Raw genomic sequence first — 21493 nt, 5'->3', positions numbered from 1 at the left:
TTACCGTATTCCATTTTTCTTTGCCAAATAAGACCATAATCTTTGTCATTTTCAAAAATTTAACGTAAACTTGTTTGGGATGAATAGTATTTTGGGTGCAATTCAAATGTAAAGTAAGTCTTCATATTTTATTGATAAATTTGAAATTCCACCAATCTCGAATTTTTGTCCTTTCCTTTCTTGTGAAATAACATGTATAAATGACTTTTTTGCCATAAAAAAATAAATGTTTTTTCTTCTCCTCAAAATTAATTTTGAGATATTTTTATTCATAAATAATTATGACACTAGTTTTTAATTTTTTGATATAAATCCAAAATGTAATTTTTTTATAACTGAAATCAATCTAATTTAAATAGATATAGTATAAAGGAGACTAGTTTAATACATTGAAAAAAATTGTATACACTACATTAGATAAAAAAAAGATAATTTTGTTAATGTTTTTTTTAATGTATACATCATTGAATTAAAATCACTGCCATACCAAAATGTGTGATGATATTCTTGGTAATAGAATTCATTGAAGACAATAGAGGAATGATATTGCATTAGAATAAATAAGCTACTCAAATATTGAAGAAATTTAGCATGGAGGAAACTAACTTTGTAACTACTCCAACAAAATGAAGTTCAAGATTGATGAATGTAGTGATGAGGAAGAGAATGTGGACAACACTTTATATAAATAGATGGTAGGCTCCCTAAGATATCCTTGCAACAATACACCTGATATCTCATTTGTTGTTGGATTGATTAGCATAAGCATGAATGCTCCAAGAAAGGCACATTTCCTTGCTACAAAAATGTTGCTAAGATACATTAAAAGAACTGAGTCATGGAATTTTGTTTCCTAAACAGAATCAGATGCAAGGTGATTTACTAGGTTACTTAGATTTTGATTGGTGTGGAGATTGCCTAGATAGAAAAAGCACCAATAGATACATTTCAAATTTTTGGGAGCTCCGATTTCCTTGTGCTCAAAGAAGTAATTAATTATAGCTTTATTTAGTTGTGAGGCTGAGTACATTACTTGTGCATATGCAACATGCCAAGTTGTTTGGCTGGACTCAATTATAATGGAAATAACAATTGGAATTGAGAGACCAATTAAGTTATTCATGGACAACAAATAAGTCATTAACCTAGCCAATAATCTTGTATCTCATGGCAAGAGTAAGCATATAGAAGCTAGATTCTATTTCTTATATGAGCAAGTGAATAATGGAAGGCTACAACTACTACATTGTTCTATTGAAGTACAAGTGATAGATATACTTAATAAGTCATTAAAAAGAGATAGATTTAAAAAGTTAAAAGTTGGTTGGATATGGTTGATTCATGTACTTGAATTAGAGGAAAGTGTTGTAACTAATTCAAATAATTATATTCCTAATATGTATATAATTAGGTATTTTTAATTACTTCAACTTTTTTCTTTGCCTTATCTGTTGACATTTATGTAGGGAAATACAAAAACAAAAAATAATGCAATAATGTTATCATTAATCAAAGCGAAAATTAATATTTCAAAACAATCATGATAGTGATCCCCATTGGATAATGGTAATACATTTAAAAGAATGAATAAAAGTTTAAATAGATTTTTTTAAAACTTAAACACTCAATGTGTATAAAGACTAATAAACAAGTTCTAATGGATTTTAATAATCTTCTCATGATCTATATATGGTGAAATGTCATTACAACCACGATAAAAACCATCCTAGCATTAGTAAATTCCATCATCATATCTTCTTCTCATGCATAATCTTTAGCTTGTACTTTTAATATCTATGACATTTTAATACTCGTGCATTTATAGTTTATATGAATTAATCTTCTTGATAATTATTAATTTTTCCAATGATTTAAAGAATGAAGAGTGATTGTTGACAATTTAATATCGTACTCCTTATTTTTATTGTCTTCCTTCACAAACATATGCTTTTGTTAACATTTATTATATATATTTAGGCTTAATTGGTTTTGGTACCCATTTTCGAATAGTGTGATTACCACTTTTCAAAAAGTTTTAATTTCGTCCCCAAACGGTTTAATGTGCATCAATCAAGTCATCCTCGTTAGTTTTTCATATACAGTGTTAACTGATTGATGATGTGGCAAAGCGAAAGATCTACATGTAATAATTTATAAATGCATAATGCAAATTAGATTGTTGAGGTGTGGTTCTAAAGGTGAATTTTAAAGTTCAAGGTTTGCCTTAATTTTTCTTTACGCATTGTGTTCTTCTATATTGATTGTCTTCTTTTGTGTCTTGTGTGATTCATCCAGGGGATCTGGTGGAGTACCAATTTGTTATTATGGTGGAGTACCAATCTGTCATTACGATGGAGTTCCAAGTTGTCATTGTAGTATGATAATAAAAAGTTAGGAAATTTATACAAAATCTTATAAATAAATAAATTTCATTGCCATTACTTTTGTACACAAGAGAAAATATTGTACAAATAAATACATTATAGCATTTAAATTTTCATAATGAATGAATTTGGCCATCACATATCCGGTGTAAATTTCTTACTTTTACCAATCGTCACCATGTAATTATCGTCGTCTCTGACGAATATCTTGTGTAGTTCACACGATTCAACTCCAACAGCCTTTCCAAGGCCTAGTCCCCACTCTGTCATCACCACTAGTATCTGTCGTTGGAGTCGCGCATCCCAAACCCTCATTGCTAAATTACCAGCTGTGTTTTCTTCGAAAAAAACCAACACCACTTGATTAGGGCAGAGTCCATGCTCTCTGGGAACTGAATCCTAATTTCTCTTGTCCTCTTTGTTGTCGAATCTCTAATTTCCTTTTTGGTCAATCCCTAATTTACCACTCTATCAATTTTGTTTTTTATTTTCCTCTGAGCACTCCTAATTTCCATGTCACATTGCCCTCCATTTTACATGTTAGAAAAAAAAATGTCATCACATCACATAATTCCCAAGTCAACATACACAATAAGTCAATGTTATCGATTTAAACGTGAATAAAAAATGACTTGATTAATGCACATTAAATTGTTTGAGAATGAAATTGAAACTTTTCTAAAAGTGGGTATCAAGTAGACACATTGCCCTGAAAGTGGATACCAAATGACCAATTCAGCAATTTATTTCTAGATTTCATAATAATCATAATCATAAATACATTTATAAGTTGCTTAAAAAATTAAGATAATACTTTTATTTTAAAACATATTTAATTTCTCACACATAAATTGTTGGTTTAAAGGAACTCAATGGTTAATGTTTGCATTTAGTGAGTAACATCTCATTTAAATTATTTGGATACAAGTCATAAGGCATGATTATTTTAATTTCAAATAGGAGTCATAGCAGCTATGCTTATAATTTAGCTTCATATTCTATTTCATGCTAAACCCCTACAACCATTTTTTTAGAAACAATTGAGTATATATAAACTTCCTCATGAGCAACTTCTCTAGCTTCAACCATAACTTAAAAGCATATTCTTCTTTTGCTATCTTAAAAGAACTTCATCTAAGAGAGATAAAATGATTAGAGAATAAGTCTTCTCTTAAGTTCTCAACAATGACATCATCTAAATGTGAAATCCTAGTAGATAAAGGTGTCAGAGCGGATGCAGGGGAAGGGTTAGTGTGGAACAACAAACCAAGAGGGGGGTGAATTGGTTCTTAATAAAAACGTGTGCCTGTTCCTTTTGGATTTCCTTCTTGATCAATTATAACTGCAGCATTATCATCATACTGAATTATTATACCGTTGCTACGTTAAAATTTTTTCTCAATTAAACTTACTTAGCAATTAATAATAACAAGGAAATAGAGTAAGGTTGAGAGAAATTTGCACAGATGATTTTATCCTGGTTCAGATCTTACCAATCCTACGTCCAATCGCTTATCTCAAAACAAGATAAACAATTTACTAATCACAACAATTACAAACTACAATCACAAAGATACAATTTGTAAAAGTTTATAAAACACCTCTCTTGATGCCACAAGAGATGAACCTACACCTCCTTTGAATCTTCACAAAGGATGAAACACTTCCTCTGAATACTTCACGAAGGATGACTTCCTCTTCCAAACACTTCCTTAGACACACCAAGGATGAACCAACTATTCCTCTGTCACCGTAGCAACAGTTCACCAGCTCCACAGACAAGAGTTTCCTTAGCCGAACAATAGCTCATAATTCTCAAGAGTTTTAGAGTTATAGAGCACAAGGGAAGAGTTCTATATCTAAAAAATGAAGCCTTCCATTCTACTTATAGGCTTCCTTTCACTAAAAGACAAACTTAACGGCTAGTTTGTCCAACGACCATAAACGGCTAGTTTGTCTAACGGCCATAAACGACTAGTTTCTCCAACGTCCGTGTTGAGTGCGGTATTCTTGCCGTTAAGCGTCACTATTCATGTGAATAGTGTTACTATTCATGTGAATAGTGTTACAGTGTTTTCCTACAATGATTTTACAAAACACATTTTCTACTCTTTAAGCTAAGTCCTATTAAATATAGACTTATTGCAAAAGCTTTATAATACAATACAAGTCTTCATTCTTCATGAATCTTGATTGTTCTTGACTTGATTTGGGCATCATCAAAACTTTATCTTCATCATTTTGCTAATAGAAGGCATCTAAACTCCTTATTTCTTCAACAAAGCATGCATTTTGATGTGTCACGCATATTAAAACTAGTTTTTCTTGTAAATTTCTTATAGAGCTGTCAAAATGGGTCACAATCCGCGAGTCAACCCGGCCCACCACGGGTTTGAGCCGGGTTGGGTTAGAAAAAATTGTATTTTTTTTATGTGAGTCAGATTTCAACCCGGCTCGTTTAAACTCGGCTCATGCGAGTTGAACCCGCGGTGGGCCGGGTTGGCCCACCGACCCACCTACCTAATTTTATTTTATTAAATTTAATTTTAATTTTATAAAAAAATATTTATTATTTTGTTTTTGCTTGAAAAAAATTATTTAAGTTTCTTATTTTCAAAATTAATTAAACACCCATGTTAGGAGTGAAATTTGTTTAGATTTGTATCATAGAAAGTTTGTAATTCTTTTTATTTAAAAAAAATTGTAATTAAGTGAGCCAGTGAGCCAACCCGTTTACCCACCAACCCATGATGGATCAAGCCGGGTTCGAATTTTTCTGGCTCGCTAATAAATGAGCCGGGTTGGGTTGGTTCACTAAGTGACCAACCCGTAATGGACCGGGTCAGGTCGGGCCGGGTGACCCGTTTTGACAGCTCTAATTTCTTAGTATTAATCATGATAGGCATCTTATTGAAGATTTTCTTCATGAAAAAAGAAACATACAAAAGAGATTGATCTTGCTTAAAGACTACCTATCTATGAATGCGAAAATATCATATTAAAATGTTAACACTAGTTTGTTAGGAAATCCAATACATAAGTTCATACAATACATGAAGAATATTAGATAGTTTGGTGGATGAAGTACAATAAAGAAACATGAAAGACACATTGTAATAAGAAAGAATGATATATTCTATAAATAATTTCTTGATAAAAGCATACAATAACAAAATATAATGTTTACAAGGAGTTTACATAACACACACTTAAATGGGAAAGAAAAAATTATAATGAATAATTAATACAAATTATACAAGTATGTATCAATCCAATTCATTGTTCAATTGGATAGATTTGACTGTATCTACAACTACAATTAACTATATAACAAAATAATAGAAAATCAAACTAAACCATCTAATAGTTATGAGTAGACACTTTGAGCATATGCATTTCATCAAATGATGTACGCTAGTGTTACAAAAGACAAATGGCCCTCATCGGACGATGTTTATCAAATAAACCAACCAAGTTTAACACTATCATTAGTCAGTCTCAATACATGAAGAAAAGATAAGATATAAATTAATATCTAAGTTTCACATAATAGATGATATTCAAGATTTTAAAGTTATTGCTATTGTTAACTTTAGTAGGGAGACTTGATAATGAAAGTAATTAAATTAGTATTAACTTTGTGCTTGGAGCTGAAGTTTTGATAGTTATGCTTTACAAAATATACAAATAGATTTGGTTAGAGTAATATTTATGTTGAATGTGATTCATAGAAAGTTATCAAAGCTTTCATTGGAAGTACATTTGCACCTACATGCGACATGGAAAAAATGTATAGCACTTTGTTCTTCTATTACTTTTTATTCTTAACATATTTTTCAAGAGAGAAACTTCTATGTTGATAAATTACTTCCGTACTAGACTTAACTTTGTTTGGTAGTATAATATTCTTACGTTATTTTGATTTGTTTAGGAATATGTGTGGTTCCTTCCTTTTAAGTTTGTTTAATTTCTTCGTGAGTTTTGACTTATTCCCTTCATAACTTTACGTTATTTTTTTTTTCTTTTGATGTGCTCCACATAATAAGGGAAACTTGAGGTGTGAAGATTGTTAAGATGATTTAATTAAATAATTATGCTTTTCACGTCAATATTTTAAAAGAGTATACAAGTCCTAATTTTTTTTTTCTTAAAACACGTGAATAAAATGAAATATATATTTCATTAAATCATATAGAATGCTATTCTTGGTAAACATGTGAAATAATGTCTTCGAGCATTATCAATGTTAATTTTTATTTTGAATGATTGGTTTATAATAAATTTAACAAATGATTAGTTAGATAAATTTATATAATTTAACTTTTTTTAATGATTTTGCTCAACCTACTCGTGCTAAAATTGTTTTTGTGTACTTAAACTTATATTATTATTTTTTTTAACTAAAAAATCTCCATATAAAAGATTCAATAAGAGTGAAAGATAAATATCATCAAATACACAATACAGTACAGGCCATACTTAGCAATTTACTATCTGTAAGTATTCTAAACAGAGTTATCACGATAAAAACAGTCAAAACAACATTAAAGATAAAATTATAAAAAAAATATGTAAATAAAAAAGTAAGTATAAAAATGTTTCAGTTTTATAGGTTGTCTTCATTAATGTAAACGTACATAAATAAAAAATTAATAGAAATAGAGAAAAAATATATTTTTCTTATTTTAAAGTATAACCTCTTTCAAAAGATTTTTGTGTTAAAATAATATCTTCCTTATTTTTTGGTTATGTTTTAATTTTTAAAATTTAAACTCGTAATAAAAGGTAACAAATTAAAATTAACGAATTCAAAGGTAGCAACAAATCAGGTCAAGTGAGTTTATATAAGAAGCTGCGGAATTCAAGTTTGCCAAAAACCTTAAAACGACAGCAAATTTTGTGTTTCTCTTCTTTCCCATCTCTTGGTAATTGTTCAGTTCTCTGTTTCACTCCGATTGCAGAGCCACCTGCAGAAAAACGATAATTCTCAAACCCCTCACAGGTAACACCCTTCTCAGCTCTTTTCTTTTTCTTCTGCATCATTTTGAAATAAATAAATACGTGCTCTTTTCTTCTGCATGAAAGGTTCAAGCTTTTTACATACTAGCCTTCAGGTTTGAGATTATTTCCATTTTTAACGACATTTTTTGTATTAGTTCTCACTGTTTTGTTCAACATCTTGCAAAGTCAAAAGCTTTTTCACTCTCTCGTTGTACCCCAATCAGTATTCCTATCCGGGCTGATATACAGAGTGTGTTGTTTTCATTTATTTTTCTTTTGTTGGTTGGGGTGACGCCTCTGGTGGATCGTTTACTTGTTATCACTGATTTTTCTCTTATTCGTTTGAAGCAATTTTGTTGTTTTAGTATATTTCTTTTGTAGAGACTGTTTTTTCTGTGTTTTGTGTTTTAGTGTGGGATGGTGCAGAGGGTGTTTTATTTTATTTTTTTTTGCCGATGGTTTGCTTGTTATTCTGATTCACAATTTCTTAGTTTCTTCCTTGTAAAACCTTTTTTTTTTGGTACTTTGTCTCTTCATCGATTAAATTGCTGCATATGGTGGAGGTTTTTGCCAATCGTAAAGCATGGATAATAATTGTGCTTGTTTGGTTTCAAGTTCATCTAAAATCATGTTGAAATGCCATATAATATATTTTTTGGTAAATGTTCACATAAAAGAAATTGATTTTGAATCTAGAACTAATTTTGAGTTGAAACACTCCAAATAGTTTTTGTACTGTATCGATTTTTTAAATTGAATCTACTTCTTAATTTTTTGTGTTGAAATAACTACAAATGTTTTTCCCTTCAAAATATGATGCCACAAAGACCATTGACAAGTGAAACAAACAAGGAATTAGGTAGACATAATGGAAGAATTATGAAAGTTAGGTCATGATCTGATAGGAAGTAGAAACAAATGCATATGAAAGCTTCTAGTGCCTAATTTCACCATCTGAAATTTCCAACCCTTCTGAGTTTCACCTAATTCTCACGTTTTAAGAAAATCCCATGGATATGTGAATGCTATTTTACTTGTTTGCCTAGCTTGCTTTGGTATGAAATCACTGTTGATCACATTTAAAATATGGTCTCAGGTTAGAATAGTCATTGTTCAAGTGTCAAGCCCATGAGTGTGTTGGTATTGGCAAATGTGTTTACTTATTTAACCAGCTAAATGATTATTTGATTAAATTTTGACGAAGCATACTCACCTCTTAGATGGATCTAATAGTTTTTAATTTGGCATCATATAGGCATGTACTTCTGTCATTGTTAAAACGCGTTTTCTTTGTATGTTTTGAATCACTTATTCCTAATATCTATAGAACAAACTAGTTAACTAGAATCAATTGGCTGATTTGTCCTCCAGGAGTTAAGTCCTGTAAATCTTATGATTAAAAGTCACATGTTGCTGTTTTGTTAGGGAATTTGATTTTCGCTCATTTTCTTAGTTTGTTTTTATGCATCCAGATTGTTAAAACACTAGCATCAGAGAGAAGTCATAAATACTGAAAAGGTTGAAGTTTACGTGTCACAAGAGATTTAAATAATTATTTTCTAAATTTATTTAGCTGGATTGGATGTTTAAGGTTGCCTACTAAATTTTCTGCCTTCTTTTTTTTCAGATGCGCCTTCCTTAAATGTTTTGCTTTTGGGTGGTTGAAAGCTAAGCGGGTGCTGCTTTAAGGAGTTCGTCTTCGGTATTATCTAGTGTCCTTTACCAAAACCAGGGAATGCTGAAAGATGTGGTTGAAAGTTAAGAGTTCCCTCTCTAGTGTTAATGAAGTTGTAGCACCATGTGTGCTAGACTTATTAATGCTTGATGAGATTGGATATATAGACCACTGTGAATATCTGTTTTATGCGCATTTGCCTGAGGAAGCTGGAAATCTGAGCAATTGTGTGAAATCAAAACGTGATGTTTGTGAAGATGGCTGAGCTTTGAGCATCATTGGAATAGTTTACTACTTTCTGATAACGTAAGTACCTGGACTCAGTATATAATACTATCGAAAGTAGCATTGGTCTTATACAAAAAGAGCTGCAGAAAATGGAACAGAAGGGAGGTGTGCTTCTGCAAAAATATGAACTTGGTAGGTTATTAGGCCAAGGGAACTTCGCAAAGGTCTACCATGGTAGGAATCTGATAACTGGCATGAGTGTGGCCATTAAGGCAATTGATAAGGAAAAAATTTTGAAAGTTGGATTGGTTGATCAGATTAAGCGTGAAGTTGCAGTGATGAGATTAATCAGACATCGACATGTGGTTGAGCTTTATGAGGTAATGGCCACCAAAACCAAAATTTTCTTTGTCATGGAGCATGCAAAAGGTGGTGAGCTGTTCAACAAGGTACTCAAAGGAAGGCTGAAGGTGGATGCTGCTAGGAAATATTTTCAGCAACTGATTAGCGCTGTTGACTACTGCCATAGCAGGGGTGTGTGTCATAGAGACTTAAAGCCTGAAAATATACTTTTGGATGAAAATGATAATTTGATGGTTTCAGACTTTGGGTTGAGTGCCCTTACTGAATCCAAACGCCAAGATGGGTTGCTCCATACTGTATGTGGTACCCCTGCGTATGTTGCTCCAGAAGTGATAAGCAGAAAGGGTTACGATGGGATGAAAGCAGATATATGGTCATGTGGGGTAATCTTGTTTGTTCTGTTGGCTGGTCATCTTCCATTCCATGATTCAAATCTGATGGAGATGTACAGGAAAATCAGTAAAGGGGTATTCAAATTTCCTAAATGGTTTGCACCAGATGTTCGCCGGTTATTATCCAGAATATTGAATCCAAACCCAAAGGCCAGGATACCAATTGCCAGAATTATGAAATGTTCTTGGTTTAAAGTGGGGTTGGAGAATCCTGCTATGACTGCTGCAACCGAAAACCAAGAACCAGCTGCAGCTCCAGCTCCCGTGAATGCTGATGGAATACTTGAAGCGTGCGAGAATGACGGTCCACCTATTGCAGAGTCAAAGCATGAACTGACCAAGCCTGGTAACTTGAATGCTTTTGCTATTATCTCCTTCTCAACTGGTTTTGATTTATCTGGTATGTTTGAGGATAGTGTTCCAATGAAAGAGATGCGGTTCATGTCAAATAAGCCTGCTTCGAGTATAATCTCTAAGTTGGAAGAAATTTGTAAGAGGCTTTGCTTGAAAGTAAGGAAGAAAGATGGAGGCTTGTTGAAGTTGGAGGGTTGTAAGGAAGGCAGAAAAGGGAGTATAGGTGTTGATGCTGAGATTTTTGAGATTACGCCACAGCTCCACATGGTGGAACTTCGAAAGTCCAATGGTGATACCATGGAGTATCAGAAGCTTTTTACACAGGATATCAGACCAGCACTTGAAGACATTGTTTGGACATGGCAAGGAGAACAACCACAGCAAGAGCAACAGCATCATGAAGTTGTTCTGGAAGAGCAGCAACCTTAGTTTCCTCATCAACATTTCATCCTTTGCTTGTTCATTCTCTCTGCTTCTTTTGTTATTTTTCACAGAATAACATGGCTAGCTAGTTCAGTCTTATTTGATGGATACTTGAATAATTGTCTACACAAATTGCCAAGTTCACCAATTTGGGTGTGCTTTTTTCCATCTTAATAAGATTTTTTTTACTAATTTCCCTACGAATTGATTTGGACATGATATGATTAATTATGCATTTTATTTTATTTAAAGGGTGACTCTGAAATTCGATTGGGTGAAAATTAAAAAAAAAAAGATGATATCATATACTATTTTTTACTTTGATTGGCCAATGTTTTGGACCGAAAAATATTTGTTTCCTATCTTTCCTCGCATTAATCTCAAGAGATTATAAACAGTGGTTTGAAAGGAAGAAAGTTTAAAATCATAGAAGAATTAAAATCAAAATTAACTTATTTTGTAGACAATAAAAATAATTTTCAAATTTTAAATATTAGAAATAAAATAAAACAAAAAATAATTTATTTTTCTTGGATAAAAAGAAAACATTATTTAATTTGTTTGCTTTTTAAAATTTGACAAAGGATGCGAAATATACTTTGTCAAATTTAACATACCATGTTTTTGAGTATTAGAAATAAATTATAAGAAGAGTCCTACAATTATTTAATCTTATCTTACTTTATGCATCACAATTTGTTTATGTCCCAATTGGGGATACAATATAATTTTAGTCATTTATTATATTTAAAATTTGGCATCTTATCTTAGAATTTGAAAATCTTATCACATTTCAAAATTTTGTTTATAATCAAGTTGTATAGGTAATTATCATTTATACTAACAATATTAGTACTATTTTTATTATTATTTTTTGTGTCACTTGTTTGTTATTATTATTTTTATTGTATCGTTATTATTATTCAATATTATGTGTGGTTAGTCATTGTTATTATTATGATAGATTTTGGTATTGTTATTATTAAAGTAAATTGCAACTCAATATCAGTTTTTAGTAAATTAGACCTAGTATAATAGGCACCATGCGTATTTTAACGATAAAATAAAGCTAGATAAATTAATAAGGATCAGTTAAAACTGAGTATAATAAAAAAATTACTTTAAAATTCTATATAATTGATTTTTCTTGTGATGAAAAACTTTTGAATTTCAGAAAATTTAGAAATTTTAAAATTTGAATTGATTTGAATTTATTATATTTAATTTTTTAATGTTTTAAAAATCAATTTAAATTTCTTGAATGTCAGATTTGTAGCTTCAATGCATTATTTTTTTAAGCATCCAAGCTCAATTTCTATTGCGTAAAAAAGGTTTACATGTATTTGCTCTGATAAGTTAAAATTTAAATCAATAGTTACTAACTAAAATATAAAAAAAATACCAGAAAACTGATAAAAAAATATTAAAATTGTATTAAATCACTACTACACTATATTTGGTAACAAGTTCCAGAAACTATGATCGCTTTTAATTGTATTAAAAGAAACAGTTTTATATTGTAATTTTATTGTTCAATGACAATAATGACAAGAAAAAGAAAGAAAGGTTTAGTTTTGCTGAAATCCTTCAACTGCAGAGCGAGTACAACTGTGACAAAAATTTTAATATACAAAACAAACAATTATATATATATATATATATATATATATATATATATATATATATAATACGAAAAAATAATAATATTATATTAATGAGAGTTGTATTATATTTTACGTAGAATAAAAAAATAAAATAAATATATAATTTAATTTAGAGACAAACATAATTTTTGAAAACAATTTAAATAAACTGAAAAACATATTTAATCTTAATTTTAATTAAAACTATACCTACATATTCATACATTGCATTTTTTTCCCATTTTTAATTAAAAGTATACCTACATGCATACATTACATTTTTAGTGAAAGTAAATAGGTTGCTTATAAGAAAATGCAAAGAACTAAGAATAAACTTTAATACTAAGCACTGGTAATGGTGTCAAAACTTCTCTGTGGCAAGAAATCTAAACTCATTAAAATAATAAACTATGGAATAAGGTGCATGCCATGAAAAGTCCAAAAACCAGAAAATAGTACTATAACCTTCACCTAAGACAAAAAAAAGAAAAAATAAATAAAATATATATTCAACGTGGAGAATCACTTTTGGGTTTAAGTATTTTATTTGTAGGATTATTTTATTGAATTTTTCAATAAAGGTTTGCAGAAATTTTTCTTTTCCTATATGTGGAGGTAATGTTGAGGAGTGTGAGGAAGGTAAGTTGATAACGTCGGTTCGTGAAAAAATGTATTGCAAAGGATGTGTCAGTGTGTCAAAATAGTCTATGTAATAGAGAAGACGGGCAGGCCACTTTAAGGCTGTCTCTTTTAGAGTTGAGGCAAAAGTTTTGTACACGATGAAATTGTTAGTTGAATAGAGGTTGACTTGAATGGTATAAATGACAATATGCTCATCTGGATTACTTCTACAATCATAATGGTTCGGGGAAGTATCCGTTATGTCGTCTATAAAGGAGTGTTAGGGGCTCTCTTCTACTGTCAAGAAGTTGGTGTCTTGGTAGTGTGAAGTAGAGTTTTCTACTCCAGTTTCATGTTATCAAGGTTTTTCTTTCCCTTTCCATGTCAACCGTTACTTTATTCCTCGACCCTCGTTTTTAACCCAAAATTCTCTTACATTAAGGTATTTATCTCCTTAACACTTCTTTTTTTAAACTCAACAAACTTGTTGCATCTTCGTTTAGGCTTCTAAGATAACAGTTAGGGTCCAATTTCTCTTTCTTCAACCATCCTCCTTCTATTAGACATAATAAATGCTCTCTTCACATAATATAATGGTTCGACGATAGTAACAGTAAAAGAAAAGATATGGTCGAGAAATATCCTCTCTTATAATACAATTAAATTTGAGTGCACAGTCAATAGTAACAGTAAAAGAAAAGATTGTGATAACTATAATTACACAAGTAGACAATTACAATAAAATTACTCTAATATTTAATATACTTTTCTCCGAATTAATTATTAAAAGATAATTTTTCATTTGATAATTATAAAAAATAAAATAAAGATATTTTGTGTTGGATAATCTATAAAACATAAACAAACGCAAATTTAATTTTCTACACAAATTTATACTTTATATTTATTTTTACTCAATTTCTTCTAAAGCAATAACCTTGGAATTAGTTTTGATCATATCAACACGCTGATAATAAATTGGTATCCAAAAGAAGAAGACTTAAAATATTTATAATCTCAGGATAAAATTAAAGAAATGGAAACCTACGTGGTAAAATTCCCGAAATTAAAAATTTAATAATTAAGGTGTATGTATTATTGAATTCACCACACATTAGTAGTTTGATATTGGATTGCTGAAAAAACAAAAGGTGTATATAATTTTAAAACGCAGATGATAGAATCTATTATAATAAAAAAAATACAAAACAATAAAAGTTTACTGATAAAAATATAAAATTAAGTCTATAAGCAAAACATGTTATAAGGTGTGTCCTTAAACTATTATAAGAAAAACTTCACCCTTTATCAATATCCGACCTTAGCTCAGTTGGTAGAGCGGAGGACTGTAGTTGGTAAATCCAAATAGCCATCCTTAGGTCGCTGGTTCGAATCCGGCAGGTCGGAAATATTTTAATTTTTTTTCTTATGTTATCTCAAGATATGTACACGTGTATCAATAAAAAAATACAGTTTGGTTTTTCTAATCATTTGGATGCACATGCGCCATATGTAACCATAGTTTTTTGCATGATTCTATACGAAAAGCCAAACTATCTGATTTACCAAGCACATACTGCTCTGCTCTCTCTGCAAAGGATTCAACATCTTGCATTCGACAGAAAAGTATATAGTAAGTTTTAATTATTTATGTTTCAACAATGATTTATGCATAAATAACAAGAAAATTAATTATGTGATAAATAAATGAAAATGTTTACTTTAGGCTTCCTTAGGATTGCATCCCTTGCTATAATTATTACGCCCAAACTACATTTGCAGTAGAGACATTCGCTCTACAAAATTTTACTCCAAGGACAGTTTACGCACACCGAATAAAAGTCTCCTCTCATGCTATCCTTTCGGAACGGATATTACATAACATTTACATTCATGAATGAGAACATGTGGGGATAGTTTCTTATATGGTGTAATAAGCAGCAATCAGTAACTTGATTTGAACCCTATTTAACGATCAATTTTCGTTAATTCTAGAACGCATTGATAAAGGATTTAAAACCTCTCATCGTGAGGAAACAAGAGTGAAGAAAAATAAAAATAAAACAGCGGATGAGTTAGGTAAAACGGATGAGGTAAAATCACACCCGAATTTGTGCACAATGCGGTCAAAGATGCAGCTGGATTCATAATAATGAGAGGGCCACGTAAACAAACACATTGGCTGCGGATCATGTTAGTATGAGTTAATTTGTGAATAAGAACATCATCAATTGCTGCATATTTGAAGATCGTGACACATGTGGGAATGTGAAGCACCATTCTCCAAAGAAATGGGGGCACCAGAACCTCTCTTGTTACCTTGCTCAGAGTGCATCCAATCCAACATGTATTCCTATTGATGCTGCTAACGTTATGTAAACATCAATCTTCCTTTAAAAAGAAGAAAGGAAGATACAATGGGTTCAGTATTCTAAACTCTTCCCCCAAAAGAGGCTATTTGCCTCAAGAGAACAGTTGTGTTTGTTTATCAAGTCCATCCCTCATAACCTGTCACTATCATCTTTTTAATCAAATGACCAAAATGACTGTACATCCGAGGTTGGCTGTTGACCTCCACCATATAGCCTTGAAACAGCTGACTTCCCTATGCTTTCCACAGAACCATCTATAGGCCATTCCTTTCTGCAAAGCAAACAAAAACCAAAGCTGTTAAATCTACCAAAGCTGTTAAATCTACCGTCTCAAAAAGTGAGAACTTCATTTAGATGCTGAAAAAAAAAATCATACATACGCAAGAGTATAAGTTCCAAACAACAGTTTTCAACCGTCTATACTAACCCTAAAAATTGTATTAGAGAGGGAGGAAGGACTTGCATAATCAAGGAGGAAAAATAAATCCGACACAATGTCGGTACATGCGTCATGCCATCATAAGCAGGAAAAAGGGTAATAGTCCAAGTATTTCAGGCATTAGACTTCGCCATAATTCTACTTTAGGGGCAAGAGATTCTTCTTTTACTGTCAACTTCCATTATGAGGGTCTCTTTTTAATTTTTTTTTGGTTCAACTAGTTTTTATTTCATTATTTTCCAGGTTCAACAAGTCCGCAGTTTGAAATTTTAGCTGATAGTATATTCACAAACAATTATTTTGAAAGGACAAACAAATTGATGACAGCTAGAGCTAATCAACGAACACAATCACACATTTCATGACTCAATCAAATAGAACATAAATATACTGTAGAACACCAACAACTTAATCCCTTTCTGTCCCGTACCATTGCATACGGAATTCATTTCATGAATAAATAAATCACAATACATATCACACAGATGAATCCTCAGTACACAGATCTCACAAGAATCCAAAATATCATTTGACAATTAACAATTCCACCTTTAGTAAAACTAAAGAACATAAAAAGGGTAAATTTGGTGCTAAATACATTTTATTCTGTTATATATCAGACATCCAAAGATGTCTATAGTCACAGGAATCCATTTCAATCAAACACTTAAATTACCTTTCATATACATGACTGGTATGTGGACAGCAGAAAAGACAAAATCATGGAAATTTGACAAAAGCTGTGATGCTATATTTTTTTATCATATTTATATTTCATTTTCTACACCTCGCTTTTCTCTGATGAAGCATGGTTAGAGATGGAAATACTGTTTTGGATATATACCTCCAGTCAAACAGTCAAACCATTAACAATAAGCTTAAAAAGTAATTCATCCTCGTTCGAAACATTAACATATTTCTTCTTTATAAGCTAGTTTTCTGTACGGAAGAATTGCAATTCTATTCAATCAATCCGTTAAAATAAAAGTATAATCAATAAGCAACCCACACAATTCAACAAAGAGACTACAGAGGAAAACTAAGATCAACACATGCTGTTGTATTCAAACGTTCCATCACTTGTTACGTACAATAAAATTAATTTCACCACAGAAACCAACGGTTTTCCCAACGTATCATCACCTAGATAACATGACCGAGACTCTTGAAACAAAAGAAGTAAAAGGTTTAGCATTCCCATCAATGTTTACAGATCTACAGTTCATTTTGAAAAATAAGAATTGTTGTTTCTCATTTTTTTTTAAATAAGTTTCCTCGAATAAAAACGCTCAACAATAATATAAACGATAAATGTAAAGCAGAAATTCCAAATTAGCTATCCAATATAGGCTAGGCAAAAAGTTCATACATACTTGGACCAACAGTTAGCCGAAGAACCATCAAGCCCATGGCTACTAGCAGATTCACTTGGGCTACCATATATTATATCATTTTGATTGGCTGCCCCCTGAGTTATAAGACCACTTGACAATGGTGGGAAGAGAGCACTTTGTGACCAAGGATCATATCCAGATGAACCAGTAACGGGGCTGAAGTTCTCACCACTATGGCCATTAGGAAGAAAAACATTTTGTGGAGACTGGGTGCTGGATATTATGTTATCTTCTTTGTTTAAAAACGAAGCCATAGCCTTCTGAGAAGATGAAACCACAAAATCATCCTTGTTTGGTGTGTTCCTTTGTGAGGATAACAGCCAGCTCCCCCGGCCACCTACTAAACCTAAACCATCTTGAACAAGGGGAGACGAACTCCACATCTGCCACGTCCCCTTCTCATTTGCAGCTGCATCATCCAGGGGAAAACCATGTCTGTCTTGGCCCTTGGGGGTACTGGGAAACCAATTAGAACAGCTATGTTTATCCCGGGATGATGGTGACTCAATCGGAGATGGCTTATTAATATCAGAACTGGCAGATATGCTTTTCAATGAGTGTGGTTTTGTTACTGCATTCTCCGTCCCAAAGCCTATTCCCAAGTCCAACTGAAAATTATCGAGTGACTCAGAAACAGGCCCAAGCAAGGACACCGGATCAGGAACATAACAGGGGTCTTCAAAAAGCTCTGGCTCATCTTGCCGAAAGCCGTGCGGTGTATTTCCAACTGGAGAAAACAATGGTTCAATTGCAGGAGAAAAACCTAGACTACTACTAGTTGGTACACTTGCATGGGTAGAAATATTAAATGGTGATGGAAGACCAAATTGAATGGGATTGGTAAATGTTTGTGTAACTGGTGACTGGGCAGACAACTGAGGGCTTTTGGTTTCTACTAGAGTTTTGGAATTTGGTCTGCATATTACATTGGAATTTGAAGATTGAGAAACAGATGAAGATCGAGTAAATAATTGCTGCCATGATTTTTTAGGTGTCGTACTCCATGGCTGTGATTCCGGGAGTACCTGCAAGGAACAATTATCATGATAATACAGTTTCATTAGTACGTATTTTTACAGTGCACCCAAGATAATCATATAGACTTCTAATAAGCAATTAATATAAATTTATAGCAAGCAATTATTAACTAGAGCATCGAGATTATATACGGTAATAGCAAGCAATAAAAATTAATTAGAACATCACAAAACTATGTTGTTCAAAAATCTCAAAGACTGAAAGTTTAGAATGTCAACAAACAAAATGGAAGTTAGTGACAATAGACATGTTTGAAGATGAAATAACAGTAAAATCCTTGTCCAGGCATTTGACAGTAATATTGATCTGTAAACCACATGTTTTTTTTATAAGGAAAAAAAGCAACTAGCACTCCATCACTAATCAACACTCAAGATAACATGCTAGAAAAGTATTGCAAAAGCGCAAAGATAAGGATATAGGAAGCAAGACGACTTACAGAATGAGTGATATTCCTATCATCACAATTTAAATTCGATTTTGCAGCAGGACGCTCAGGAGGACATATTTCTCTCCGGCTGGGAGCAGTATGAACAAGATCTACAGAACTATTAAACTTGTTTTCTTTCACGACAGTACTTGGAATAGTATTGCCCCTGCTGAAACCAAATGCCTTTGAAGAAGACAAAAAAGTGCCCCGCATGCGGTCAAGATACCTTGCTCCAGTGCCTCCTCGGTTATTATAGTTAGCAGGGACATTTTTATTAGGCACATTGTCCATACTCTGTCCCTTACCACTCTCTAACCCAGATTTCTGTTGCTCTCGGCGATCCATTTCATTCTTTCTGTCAAAGTCCCGCTTCCGCTCACTTTCCTTGCCAGCTCTTCTCTCCAATTCTTCGGCATCAGAGTTGCTCTTACTGGACCCCTTGTCTTTCTCTTTTCTTTTTTCCTGACGCCTCCTTTCAGCTTCCTTCCTGCGCTCTTTATCCTTACCGGGATTTGATAATCTGCTGTGATCTTTTTCTGCTTCCACTTTCTCATCTCTCAGTTTCCTCCGCTCCTCCACTAACCTTGAAACCTCCTCCCTCTGTTTTCTCTCTTCTTCCTCCAAAAGCTCTTTCTCTAGCCTAGCCTGTCTTTTCTCCTCAGCTTTCCTACGTGCTTTTTCCCCTCTACTTTCATTGAGGCCCACCCCATTTTCACCCCTCTTTGCCAAGAATGCTCTATGTTCAGCGTCGGATGAACATTCTTCTCTTGAACTAACTCTAAAAGCCTTTCTCCAGAGCCATCTAATGCTCTTGAAAAACGAAGTCAAAAGCTTGCAAACCAAAAATAAAAGACCACAATACGACCTCTCAGTCGAACAATGCTCCGCTCCTCCAAAAAGACCAGTACTCTCACTCGTCCTCCAGTTGCTAGGATTACCTGGAATAGACCCACCAACCCAATTGCCATTCTCCAGCCATTCCTGACCGCACATCCATCCATTTTCAGACCATACCTTGCTATTTAATATCTTGCCACCTTTTCCAACCAACTCCTTAACTATACTGGAATTGGAAATCCCTAACCCTGGAGGCACAGGCAAGTCTAGAACCGGTCTCTTAGAAACATGACCACAGTTAAAACACATAAACCGACCCCCACCAGGGTTCTGGTCCCTATAAGGACTCAAGCAGTTGCGGCACCGCCTAGTAGCTGTCTTCCTCAACTTCTGCATTTCTATGGCCTCAAACCTCTTCCTCTCCCTAATCCGTGCATTCCTCCGCACGCGCCAAGCCGACAACCAAGGCATCAAAATCTCATACCAGAAGAGAGTAACCAACAACACAAAAACACAAGCCAGACGAGGCGAAGTAATCTCGAAGCGAAAAGCAGGCGGCAGAAGCTGAGAAAGTGCCCACAAACCAATTAACGGAATAACCAACCAAGGTAGCATCGTCGCAACCCGGCGAGACCACTTCTGAATCACACACAATATACACATTATCCTCTAAACCTAACCCTCTTCTTAGTCCCAAATATACCCTCTTTATTTTCCCAACAAAAACAACGCTTCCGAGGAAACCCTAATTCGGGGTTCCTTTCCCCCTCCTCCCAGTATATATCCCCCAGGTTTAGACGCAGAAACTTCAGAACCCTAAAATCCCAAACCTAAAAAGAAAACAGAAAAAATTCAGAATATTTAGAAATTGACATTGGAATTCAAAATTACCCCAACAAAGGTCGCAATACAGTTCAAAAAATAAAAGCGACAGAAAAATGAAAGAGGAAAAATTCAAAGCTTGGTCCAACGTGATTGTGTCATTAATCGAAAGGGAGAGGAATGGGAATTTAGGACTCACAGATTCGGCGTCAATGGTGAAAACGAGAAGATGAAAATCGGTGGAAATGGGAGCGAAATGAGATTGGGGCCGGAGCACATGAAAGTGTTCGGAGCTGGAGTTGAGTCGTCCGATTCTGGTCGGAGCCTCCGTCGCGGGTTGTTCAGTGAGTGTTGAGAGAGAGAGAGACAATGCGAGAAGAAGAGAGAGAAACAAGATAAGAAGAAAAAGAGAGAGAGAATGCACTGAAGAAGGAAATGAAAAACAAAATCGGAACAAGCGATGTCACTGAACCGTCGCGATGTGGATAGACTGAACCGGAGTCGGTGAACCGGGCCGACTGTTATTATTCTCTTTTCTTATTTGGTGTATGTTTTCTCTCTCCTACATTCTTTTCTTCTGGCAATTTTTGTTCTTTCGCAGCGGAACAATTTTGGTGTTTGGGCACTTGTTTAATTTCATTAATAATTTTGGGTTTCATTTCATTTATATATATATATATATATATATATATATATATATATATATATATATATATATATATATATAATTGTATGAAATTGTTGAAAGACAATATTTGAAAATGAATATTTTAAATGACAGTACAATGTGATTTTTTCTGTGATTAATTAATTGCATTATTTGGGGTTAGTGCAGAAAGCCCATCCCACATAGTTAAATATTAAAAAAAAGTATCTATTGCAGGAAATATTATGTTTTTATTTTATTGGATGAATAAAAATTTGAGTCGTGTATCAGAAAAAATTACATCACTATCAATATCTTTAATTATAAATTGAATTTCAGTAATTTTAAAAGAAATTTTTAATTTATCAAAAATAAAATTATATTACTTTGTATTTTTATTAAAAAATGATACAGTTCATTCACTCTTCTAA

General features: G+C 32.8%; 2 protein-coding genes and 1 non-coding gene across 4 annotated transcripts; 2 read left to right on the top strand and 1 right to left on the bottom strand.

The window, feature by feature from the left end:
• Positions 1 to 7225: 7225 nt before the first annotated feature.
• On the top strand, positions 7226 to 11020 carry LOC108326841 (CBL-interacting protein kinase 18). Of its 2 annotated transcripts, XM_017560422.2 has the most exons (3): positions 7241 to 7386; positions 8858 to 8903; positions 9013 to 11020. In XM_017560422.2, exon 3 carries the CDS (start codon positions 9438 to 9440, stop codon positions 10824 to 10826), a length of 1389 nt encoding a protein of 462 aa, XP_017415911.1. In that variant the 5' UTR covers positions 7241 to 7386; positions 8858 to 8903; positions 9013 to 9437; the 3' UTR covers positions 10827 to 11020. The 2 variants fall into 2 exon arrangements, with proteins under 2 accessions (XP_017415910.1, XP_017415911.1); XM_017560421.2 differs by lacking the exon at positions 8858 to 8903 and having other exon boundaries at positions 7226 to 7386.
• Positions 11021 to 14399: 3379 nt separating this feature from the next.
• TRNAY-GUA (transfer RNA tyrosine (anticodon GUA)) lies at positions 14400 to 14491 on the top strand. Its single transcript is given in 2 exon segments — positions 14400 to 14436; positions 14456 to 14491. It is a non-coding gene; the product is annotated as a tRNA-Tyr (tRNA).
• Positions 14492 to 14918: 427 nt separating this feature from the next.
• On the bottom strand, positions 14919 to 20946 carry LOC108328889 (uncharacterized). Its single transcript, XM_017562773.2, has 4 exons — positions 20616 to 20946; positions 18767 to 20424; positions 17269 to 18314; positions 14919 to 15727 (listed from the first exon to the last, which is right to left on the bottom strand). The coding sequence occupies exons 2-4, from the start codon at positions 20255 to 20257 to the stop codon at positions 15610 to 15612; spliced, it is 2655 nt and encodes an 884-aa protein (XP_017418262.1). The 5' UTR covers positions 20258 to 20424; positions 20616 to 20946; the 3' UTR covers positions 14919 to 15609.
• Positions 20947 to 21493: the final 547 nt, after the last annotated feature.

This window comes from Vigna angularis, chromosome 2, assembly GCF_016808095.1.
Source record: "Vigna angularis cultivar LongXiaoDou No.4 chromosome 2, ASM1680809v1, whole genome shotgun sequence".
In the NCBI taxonomy this organism is placed as follows: domain Eukaryota; kingdom Viridiplantae; phylum Streptophyta; class Magnoliopsida; order Fabales; family Fabaceae; genus Vigna; species Vigna angularis.
This window is presented reverse-complemented; position numbering and strand designations above follow the sequence as displayed.

Bases quoted from the DNA above. Each gene is read 5' to 3' on its own strand.
- LOC108328889 (XM_017562773.2), bottom strand. From the start codon at position 20,257: ATGTGTATATTGTGTGTGATTCAGAAGTGGTCTCGCCGGGTTGCGACG. The intron at 18,315-18,766 runs GTAAGTCGTCTT...TGTTCCTTGCAG, and splicing joins ATAGGAATATCACTCATTCT to GTACTCCCGGAATCACAGCC. The intron at 15,728-17,268 runs GTATGTATGAAC...TTTGCTTTGCAG, and splicing joins TCGGCTAACTGTTGGTCCAA to AAAGGAATGGCCTATAGATG.
- LOC108326841 (XM_017560421.2), top strand. From the start codon at position 9,438: ATGGAACAGAAGGGAGGTGTGCTTCTGCAAAAATATGAACTTGGTAGG.